The sequence below is a fragment of the Gekko japonicus genome, unplaced genomic scaffold (assembly GCF_001447785.1).
Source record: "Gekko japonicus isolate JY-2015 unplaced genomic scaffold, Gekko_japonicus_V1.1 scaffold405, whole genome shotgun sequence".
Lineage (NCBI taxonomy): Eukaryota > Metazoa > Chordata > Lepidosauria > Squamata > Gekkonidae > Gekko > Gekko japonicus.
The window spans coordinates 674,397-685,082 of record NW_015175982.1 but is presented as its reverse complement, the minus strand read 5'-3'; the positions used below and the strand labels follow the sequence as shown (position 1 = coordinate 685,082).

The 10,686-nt window shown below is 47.0% G+C and overlaps 1 protein-coding gene across 1 annotated transcript in view; it reads left to right on the top strand.

Moving 5' to 3' along the window:
• Positions 1-4,357: 4,357 nt before the first annotated feature.
• LOC107123071 (phosphofurin acidic cluster sorting protein 1-like) overlaps positions 4,358-10,686 on the top strand; it is a 68,272-nt gene continuing 61,943 nt past the window's right edge. Inside the window, exons 1-2 of the mRNA XM_015426244.1 lie at positions 4,358-4,362; positions 6,500-6,587. Of these exons, the coding sequence (XP_015281730.1) occupies positions 4,358-4,362; positions 6,500-6,587 (93 nt within the window). The remainder of the gene's footprint in view (positions 4,363-6,499; positions 6,588-10,686) is intronic.

Here is a 10,686-nt window from a genome sequence, read left to right as displayed (position 1 = left end):
TGCTGGGGAAAGTAAATTCATACAGTTGTTTCTGCCCGATTGGCAAAGGTAAGAGAAAGGAACACGTTTCAGAGGGTAGCCGTGTTGGTCTGCAGTAGAACAGCTAGATTTGAGTCCATTAGCACATTAGAGAACAAGAATTTTGGAGTATGAGTTTTCAAGAGTCAAAGGACACTTCATCAGAAAGGCATAAGGCTCGGGGCTTCCGGTCTAGCTAAGATGGAGGACTGAAGCGTTTCGCGATCGTGCGAAGCGAGCGACGGCCACTTTCGACAGTTTGGGCAATATACAGCCCAACGCATCACTCCCCAGCGAGGGGGGGGGACAAGCAGGCAGCAGCGCCCTAGAGGGAGTGTGAGGTTGGCGTAATCCAGCTTCGGAAGAAGCTGAATTGGGCTTTGACCTCCTCCCACGAAGAAGGCAAGTGCCAAGCAACTCTATAGTGGCCGATCGAGCCGGACTACCGGCATAAATTCTTCGTCAGCAGACCTCTTTGAAGAAGGACAACAACTGTGAGTTAAAAGAAACAATGCGAAACCCGTTTTGAACATGCTAGATAACAAAAACGCGCCGCTTACCTGAACTGAGTTTGGAGCCAATTTGAATTAAGCGGTTGAGCGGAAAATGAATAGTAAATCCCAGAAATCCGATTCCGGAGAGAAAAAAAGTTGATTGAAGCTTTTAAAAACTGTAAAAACGCTTATTGTTTAACATTCCTGTGGTGAAGATTGAGGCGTGTGCGCAACTGTAAAATCGAAACTCACGAACAATAACGTGGGAAGAGCAGGCTTGTGTAACAAAGAAAGAGGTCCGTGTGAAGATGAAACTGTTAAAGAACAAATGTTAAAATGGGCTATTAACATGAATAAGGACACCTAAGAAAATTGCAAATATGAATCAAAATATGTCAAACAAATGCTGGAAATGTAAGAGGCATGAGGGCTCATTTTATCATATGTGGTGGACTTGTGAGAAAGCTGTAGACTTTTGGACAAAAGTCCACAGTGAAATGCAAAAAATATTGAAATGTTCTTTTAAAAAAGCACCGGAAATTCTGCTTTTGGGACTTAAAATGGAAGAAGTCAATACGACTAAAAAGACCTTACTCTGGTACCTGATAGTGACAGCGAGAATGATTTATGCTCAGTTTTGGAAGACAGAAAAGGTACCAGAGGTTGAAGAATGGATACAAAAAGTTCTGTTCATGGCACAAATGGATAAGATTACAAAAAAATTGAATAACAAAGAAGACGATGAGTTTTTTGGAGAATGGAATGATTTTAAAATTTATCTGGAAAAGAACTGGGATGTGAAACAAAACTTAATATGTTTAGATCAATATTAAGTCAAATGATGTTATCTTTAGATTGTAATGATGAAAAACTGATATTGTTGATGATATGAAGTAATTTGGAGCAGGGGTGGAAGCATTGTGGGAAGCCATTGGAGGGAGGGGAGGAACTGGGAATGGGGTAGACAATTGATAGAATGAAATGTTTTATATGTTGTATTCCTGAGAAAATAAAAAATTTGTTTACCAAAAAAAAAAAAAGAAAGGCATAAGGCTCGGAATAGGTATGCTTAGGTAGGCAGTTGCTGGAAGTGTGATTTGTCTTGATCAGGTATTCTTCAAATATAAGATGTAACAGAAAATCCCCCTTCCTCATGCACATACACACCTGAGCAGCAAGATGAAGCTGCATTATAGACATTACTTCAGCCTTGTCTGTATGTTAGTGTACCTGAGGGGACCACCTACTCCCTTATGAACCTACCTGACTGCTATGGTCATCTTCTGAGGCCCTGCTTTGGGTGCCCCCAGCATTCCGAGAGGGCCTTCTTGGTTGTGACACCAAAACTAGAACTCTGAAACACCAACAATTTTGTCATGATATATGTGGATTTTACTGAGAGGGTTGAGAATGCAATATAGATGTTGTGAGGCAAACTATCCTGATTTCCCCCCAAGGGTTAACACGAATATTAGCAGGCCTGCTCCGGCTTTCTGCTGTCCATAATTGGGCCTCCCTGCCTACACCATTCTTATCTCCTTCAAGGCCAGTTTATTAAGACAGAGAGACAGTTTGGTGTAGTGGTTAAGTGCGTGGACTTTAATCTGGGAGAACCAGGTTTGAGTCCCCACTCCTCCACTCACAGCTGCCGGATGACCTTGAGCAAGCCATAGTTCTGTCAGAGCTGTTCTTGAAAAGAGCAGTTTCTGTCAGAGCTCTCTCAGCCCCACCTGCCTCGCAGGGTGTTTGTTGTGGGGAGGGGAAGGGGAAGAAGTTTGTAAGCTGCTCTGAGACTCCGAGTGAAGGGCGGGGTGTAAATCCAATCCCCTCCTCCTCCTCCTCCTCCTTCATGTGGTAATTGGCTATTGTGAGAACCTTTGTTCAGTACTGTAACTAGATGGGAGGGGGGAAGCAGGAGTGGATATCATCATCTTCTGGAGGGTTCTATCAGGCGAGCTCCCTGACTGAGTTGGGGAGACCACCTGGTGCCAGATGGCTATAGACTATAATTAAGCCATAGACAAGAAGGAAGCCATGATAACGTCATGATTCAACTGGGCAGTGGCTCTGCCTATGCCAAGCCCCATTGCGATCGACTGCTATGTAGACAATGCTTAAGCCTCTAGCTTGGACTCGATATTCTAAAAGGTGAGCCATCTAATACCAGGTATTGAATATTAGGTAAAGAAGTTAGCTTTTCTTATTTTCTTGTTGTAGGATTGTAGAGACCGTGTTGTCTATTGATATGTTATTTCTTAAAAGTGTTTAATAAAACTTCATAGATTTTACTGAGGTCTGTTTTCTTGTGTGCAAATAACCTTGAGGACCCATAGCTCTGAGCTCTACTTGCTTGCCCAAGGGGTAGTGGCTCTGAGGGACCCAGGCTTGGGTCCTTGACAGGTGTATACTGTTAATAGCTGACATTTGACATTTTTATTTTGTACTTTATTGAAGGACATTGACCGTCATAACGGTGCAAATGAATTGTGACGCTTCAGATTTTTATGTTAATCCTTTGTTTTCGATTTAGGTTTTTCCCCCTAATTAAACTCCGTGTTAGCAAAAAAAGTTAATAACATTCTGCTTCCCTGGAGTTGCACTGAATTTACCTGGCAGTAAGTCCCATGTTAGCACACTTTCAGATAAATATGGATACCTGACCTGCATGTCAAAACACTTTTTGTGACTAGACAGGGCTTTCTTTGAATGTGGCGACTCTGTCCTGGAGCCATTAGAACAGTAATAAAGACAAGTGGGGGGTCTGTGCCACGCTTGCCTGCTGCCCACGGAAGTAATCCAGTTGTGTAGTTCCTCATGTCACACTAGTTGCCCCTGGATTGGTGGGCAAAGGGAAGGGGGAGAGAAATTCTCCATATGTTTTCACAGGACTCTCAGGTAAGAGTTATTGTGCTGGGTTATGTTGCACTGGATATTCCCTAGAGACGTGATGGAGTACACATGTCCGGTGACTGCTGTGACCTTGGTATGGAAGAACAGGAGGAGTTGGTTTCTATACCCCACTTTTCTCTACCCAAAGGAGTCTCAGAGTGGCTTACAATCGCCTTCCCTTACTCTCCCCACAACAGGCAACTTGTGAGGTAGGTGGGGCTGAGAGAGTTCTGAGGGAACTGTGGCTGGCCCAAGGTCACCCAGCAGGCTTCGTGTGGAGGAGGGGGGAATCAAACTGCGTTCTTCAGATTAGAGTCCACCACTCTTAACTACTACACCACACTGGCTCTTACCCCACTGGTGGGCAGCAGAGAGTTTCTTTCAGCTATTTTTTTAGTGCAGAGCTGGGGGTGGGGCATGTTTATCATGGACCAGGTTCACATGGACTTTGATTTAGGGAACAAACACACAGAGGAGAGGGGATGTTCCTTCAGCACTGAATTATCATGTCTGGGGTAAGTCAGCAGGTCTTCCAGAACAGGATGGTGAATAACAGTGGGGCTGATTTCGCACAAGGAGCTGCGCCGCCGTCACACCTCCCTTTGCCCCATGTCCATTGGTCAATTTCCCACTCGAGGACGCACGGCTGTATTTTGACCCGTGGCTTCGCCCGATTTTCCCCGCGGTTTCCTAATCCTCAAAAAACAGGATCATGAAACCGCGGGGGGAAATAGGGCGAAGCCGCGGGTCAAAATGCGGCCATGTGGCTTCGAGTGGGAAATTGACCAATGGAAACGGGGCAAAGGGAGGCGTGACGGCGGCGCAGCTCCTTGTGCGAAATCAGCCTGGGTTTTGAGCAGGATTAAAGAGGAGCACAGAAAGGCACTCATAAACAAGTCTGCTACATGCTGGGCTGACCTGCAGAAAGGGGTCCTTGGCTGCTTCTTTTGAGAGCAATGAGGTAAGGCTGATCCTGTTAATACGAGCTCAGCCTTTAACATCCCAAGCCATTTAAAGCCTGGGAACTAGTGGCTGCCCTTGGATCAGTGCTGCCTGTCCTGGAAGGATACGGAACTGGAGGCAACCAACAAGCTCCATGGCCTCCCCAAAATCTGCGCAGTAGATCTCGGACACAAAACTAAGCTAACCAGGAGGCTTCCAAGTTTTTACCACTCTAGCTGTTGTGAGCACACCTAAGTAGCTATATGGCTTGTTAATTGATCCCCCTCTCTTATGCCCTCCGCCACATCAGTGTTTGCCAAAAAAGGGTTAACAGGCATGCTAGTAAATGGAATAGGGAATTCTGCCTTAAGGTAACCCTGATTGTATGCTGTGAAGAACTGAATTTGCGACTAGTATACATGATGCATATTGCACACATTTGCATAGCTGCTTAGCTTGCACAGTTTTGCTTCTGCTACAAAATTCTAGTACAGGGTATTGAAGCCTTTCACCCTGGCCGGTGGAAGGCCTCCCTCTGAATCCTGAGATTTCATCAGGCATTGCTCACACGTTTTTATATCTGTCTTCATGATTATCAGCAATTGGACTCCTGTGAGACCTCGCTACTTGGAAATATCCAAGCAGATATTGAAAAGGAAAGAAAGAAGACAACTGGCAGAGCCTTGTTCAGTATCCAATCGTTACTGCACAAATATGTTTGACATGACTTTGGAAAGATTCTAACGTGCCAGATGTTAAGATGTGGTTAATTAAGATGTGGGATACTTTGTGCAGAGGAAACAGAGAGGGCAGACTTCCAGTGGGTCTTGTCCAAGTAAACTGGCGCTTTTTTATGGTGGTGGTGGGGCTGGTTCATGATTTAGTTTCCAAAACACAATTAGTAATGTTGAAGAAAACATTGGACTATTATGATGCTTGGAAAAGAATTATTATACAACTGCATGATGTTAGTTTTTGTGTTTCAGTCACAACAACTCTTTGGAAATTCAATAAAATATTGAAAACAAAGTTGTCTTCAAAGACTTGAGGCTAGAAGCATACATTTAAAAAGTGGAAAGGATATTCTCAAGATGCTGAATTATTTGCTTAATACTAATTTATACGCTGTTGTAGAACACAGTTACAAAATACATACACGTGGATCTCTGCCGGCAGGGTACATTTGCATGAGAACTTCTGTATTCCTTCTTGGTCCTGTATGGCTGTTGCGTAACTACACCTGGCAAGCAGAGTGCTATTCTTGACCCCCATATTGATGCTGACAAAGGGTCTTGGAGAAACAGGGGCTGGATACCTCCAGTCACATTGTGCATTAAGATGTGTAGTGATAACTGCAGCAATACGTTCTACTAATGCCTTCTGCCTCCTTTCCCCCAGCTTCAACCCTTTATTCAGCCATCTCAGTTTTATGAAGCTGCTAGACAAGACTGGTTTTCTTCTGCCCGTCCCTCTTTATTCAGTGTGGATGAACTGGTGAAGAATGGGGCCATTATGCGCTTGATTTTTAAAAAAAGAAAGCATGGCTGACCAAATAGGGAGCAAGAACTGGTGTGGTCCAGGGAATAGTGTGAGACTTGGCAGAGCAGAGATTAGAACACACACTTGGAAACGCTCTTGGCAGCCTGCACAACTTGCTGTTGCCCATCTCCAGTTTTCCTCCAGTGTCCAGTTGGAAGATCGGCTGCCTATGACAGAGACCGGTGACAATAAATGTCACTTAAAGCATGGTCAGGTGTGATATAAACAACCAGGGGCAAATGTTCCTTTTTAAAAAAATTAAAGATGGCTTGAAGTGCTGCAGTTTTTGAGACCTGGCACTCGTCGTTGCGAAGGTGTCTGTGTGCAGGGCTGGCAGTGGTCCCGTTTGGGCAGGGATCTCTCCTCCGCATGGGCTGTGACTGTCATGGCATAATCCCCTTAATCCTGCTTTAGCTCTGTTAATTTTCCTCCTTTCCTATTTCCCTGATCCGCTTTCTCTGTGTCGCACGAATCCCGATGTCCCTCGGCCAAGCGACCGGCTGAGGAGCAGTGGTGGCCTGCCAGCCATCCTCTCTGTCTTCGGAGCTCCTGGTACCATGCGGCAGGGGCCCTGGGATGGTGGTGCCTGAATGTGTCCCATTCTCTCTGTCTTACAGGCTGTGCAGCCTTCGCCTGAAGAAGCTGACTGTGCTGAGGGAACTGGACAAGGAGCTAAGCTCTGTGCTCATTGCTGTGAAGATTCAGGTAAGTAGCTGATCCCGTGTCCTTGCTTTGTGCCTTCAGAGAGACTGGGGTGTGATGGGAACCTTTTTTTAAATAAAAAAAATATCCTGTATTCATTCCTTTATGTTGTGCCACATATCTAGCCCCTGAAGCTAACAAATTCTCATGGAGGCTACATGCTGAGACAGGATTTAACTTTAAAGCCGGAGGAAGCGCCGTCCTCCTTATCTCTGGGTTTTCTCGTACAGAGTGTTTTCCGATGAGGATGATAGATGTGTTGGACCCAGCAGGGTGCTGGGATTGCTGTAGAATAATAAGATTATGAAGGAAGGGCCCTGAAAGGGGCTGAACGTTGTCCGCCATTGTGCAGAAAAGCCCTTCGGCAGCGAGGGTCTCCAGGTCAATGTAGACCTTCCTATATTTGCTATGCCATATTTTAAGAAAACAGCCGATTTTGCTGTCTCCAAGTAATGGAGAATGAAGTGGGGTGGGGTGGTGTTGCCTGCAGTTATGGGATTTAAGCGGTTAACTTGGAAACCGAGGTCTGTTTCTTAAGGGAGTGTACTCCTCCTCTGTTTCAAATCCCAGTTTTCTTTCCCAGTCTGACAGAAAAAGATTTGTAAAATGAAACCGATGAAACAAGTGAAATGCAACCAATTTGGGTAACTTGCTTTTGATTTTTTAATGCAGAATTCTCCTCCTGTTCTTAAGGGTGTCTTCCGAAGGACCACTAGGACTGTGGCCTGACTTCTCCCCCCACTTCTAAGTAGTTATTTGCAGAGCAAATATTTCCTGATCTTGGGCATGACTCAAATTTGGAGCAAAAACCACCCTCCTGTCAACTTGACAGTCATTTAGCTAATGAAATATTTGCCTATTACACGGCAGACCTTGTCTTTAGAGTTTCCTCAGTGCTGTCAGGGGCATCTCAGCCTTCTCTACGCTTCCTGCTTTTCTTGGATACCTTCCACCTGGGGATTTTAAATGCTGTGTTCTTCTCCTTTGGGCCTCATAACCTTCTAGAAGTAAAGAAAATACGATGCACATTAGAAGGATATATGAGTATGGTCCACTGAAATGGCAGCCTTCTCTCTGCAAGAAAGCAGTAGCTGTTAGTAGCGTTTGAATGTTTATGCACAGCACAATAGGAAGTGTAGGTTATAGATTCATTCATATCCCGCTCTTATCTTTCCCAAAGTGGGTGCTTAATTTCCCGACACGGGCTAACAGAAATAAAAAGCCAGGGTTACTTCAAACAATAAGTATGTTAGGTCTGCACTGAACACATAATGTATGGATATCTTTGGAAACATGAAGGCGTCCCAGGCTTGGCTTCATCCCCCTGTCAAGTGCATACTTGGTGGCAAACCTAGATTTGTTGCGTGTGATGTGGAGCTTCAGGAAGAGCAGGGAGGGAAACACTGAATCTCTCCACCAGTGGCTTTTGCGCCTAGGGAGCAGCTAGCAGTATGCCAAATGAATGGCGGGAGGTAATCACTCCAGGAGCTTCTCTTATACACTTTGAAAACAAGTCGTGCCGTGCCTTTCTATCCAGAGCAACCAGTCATGAAATGGTGTGCGAGCTTTTATACTTGCCTGCAAGGTTTTTTTTTTAAATTAATCCTGGCTACTCTTTGTATGTGAGTGCGTAACAGATTATGTGATTATGGTGATTATCTTTTGTGCTCAAATTGGAAGAATTTGTGGTCTCTTTAGAATGTCTTCGCACATCTTTTCAGGGCTGCCTTCCCTTCTCCTTTTTGTTGTGTATGAGGTGAGATAAAGATTGTCACTTTCTCCTTTCAGTGTGACTGTTGTGATGATCCCCACCTTGAATGTGGCAAATCGGTCTCTCCCCCCCCCCATTCTGTCGGAGAGGCCTGCTTATGATCTGTGACCTCTCCCTCCACGCTTTGCGAGAGTAGCGGTGCACGGATTCCCTGGATGGAAACAAAGGTCTTGCCCCCCCTCAGCTGGCAGTCCGGGTGTCCTTCCTGTGCTCTTGTCAGCTGTTAGCAAAGCCACTGAGGCCGCTGACAGCAGGTGGGGGTGAGGAGCCGAAGGGCTTTGCCTTGTGCCCAGGGCCTTCTGTGTACAGCAGTCATTAGGATTTAAATCTGGGATTAGCCACTGAAGCTGGTGTTTTAAAGTTGCTCCAGGACCGGAAGCTTGTCTTTGCCTGCATGCCAGAGGCCCAGCGCATGGCAGTCACAGGAAGCAACAAGCTGCGTGACAGCCATAATGTGCAGAGCACCTTGCTGCATGGATGTAGGGAGAGCTTCCCTGACACTGCCTGAAATTCGTTGCAGTGATATGTACAGTCTCTATGTGTTGCAGATGATCCGTGTGCTGAGCCCATTTGTACATGGTATGGCTGCCTCATGGTAGCCTGTTTCAGGTAGTCGTCATGCAGTGGTTGTAAACTGTGCACTAGTCTACACTCCAGTCTCATTCACTTGAAAAAGCGGAACAGCATGTGAGTCTGAAATGTGTGTGTATGTGTGTCTTTTAAGAGAAAGTGCCTACATGTGGGATTGTAATACCACAGTCTTGCGCACTCTTACTTCAAGAATAAGATCCACTGAGCCCAATGGGACTTCCTATTATATAAAATTACGTAGGACCAAGCTATGTCTTCAGATACGCTAAAGGTATACAGTATGTTCTCAAGACCATCCACAAAGAGTATTAAGCAGAATGCATTGCCAAGGAGTATGGTTCTGGCATAGGAAATCTTGAAAGAAGTAAGTGTTCCTACCTGGAGCCATGAGACAAGGCCCTAGGGTTGTCAGGTCCCTCAAAGTCCCCAGCGGGGGACTTTGGGGGGCATTACTGGAGGGACTGGGGAATTCCCAGAGTGACGAAGTCACTCAGAAGTCAGGGCTCAGCGTGCAGGTGCGTGGCCCCCGCCTCTCCCATTGCTGGAACAGATGGAGGAACAAACTTTGTTTTGTTCTATTGCTTCAGACCAGGCCTCCGTTCCTGCCAGAGCGCACCGGAGCACCGCTCCGCCAGTCAGGAGCAGAGGGGGCGGGCACATAAGCCCCACCCCCTGCTCCCACCAGCCATCAGTTGGGCAGCCGCGGGGGGGGAAGGTTCCCCCACCTCCCTGAGCCCCGCGGTGGTGGCCTTGGACTCGTAGGGACAAATTCCACCTCTCGCATGTGATTTCCGAGTGGTGTTGCTACTCGGAAATCACACGCAAGAGGTCATTCTAGCTCCCCCAGCTCTCATTAGGAGCTCTTTAAAAAGTTATGGCTGGGGCCAGTGCAGGGGGGGGGGGGCATTTCCCCACCTCCTTGAGCCCTGGGGTGGTGGCCTTGGACTCGTAGGAGCAAATTCCACCTCTCGGATGTGATGCCCAAGCGACAACGAGAGGTCATTCTGGCTCCCCCAGCTCTCGATAGGGGCTCTTTAAAAAGTTTTGGCGGCAGCTGCGACGCCGGCAGGGGGGGGGCGGGTGAAACGTTCCCTTGCCTCTCTGAGCCCTGGGGTGGTGGCCTTGGACTCGTAGGGGCAAATTCCACCTCTCGCGTTGCCGCTCGGACATCACACGCAAGAGGTCATTCTGGCTCCCCCAGCTCTTGATAGGGGCTCTTTAAAAAGTTAAGGCCGCCGCAAAGCCCGCGGGGGGGGGAACGTTCCCTTGCCTCCCTGAGCACCGGGGTGGTGGCCTTGGACTCATAGGGGCAAATTCCACCTCTCACGTGTGATGTCATTCTGGCTCCCCCAGATCTCTGGAGGGGCTCTTTAAAAAGTAACTTTCTTCCCACCATAGAGAACAATGGAGGGGATGGGGCAACCTGTTTGGGGGCCCGTAGAATTGGACCCCCTGGTTCAATGTTCCTGAAATATGGCAGGTATCTTGAGGAGAGGCTCCAGCAGCTACCCTGCGATTTTGGAGCCTCACTCTTAAACCCCCTCTCCTCCAGCCCCCAGGATATACCATATGTTTTCACCATTGACTTCAATGGCCCATAGGACATAATGGGGCCGAACTGCGGGAAGCCGATTCAGATCAGAGAATCTGATTCGGCCCGCAGCAGCCTGAAAGGGGCCCGAATGGGCTAATTTCGGCGGTGCATTTGGTTCAGACGAACCGAATGCACATCCCTCCAGC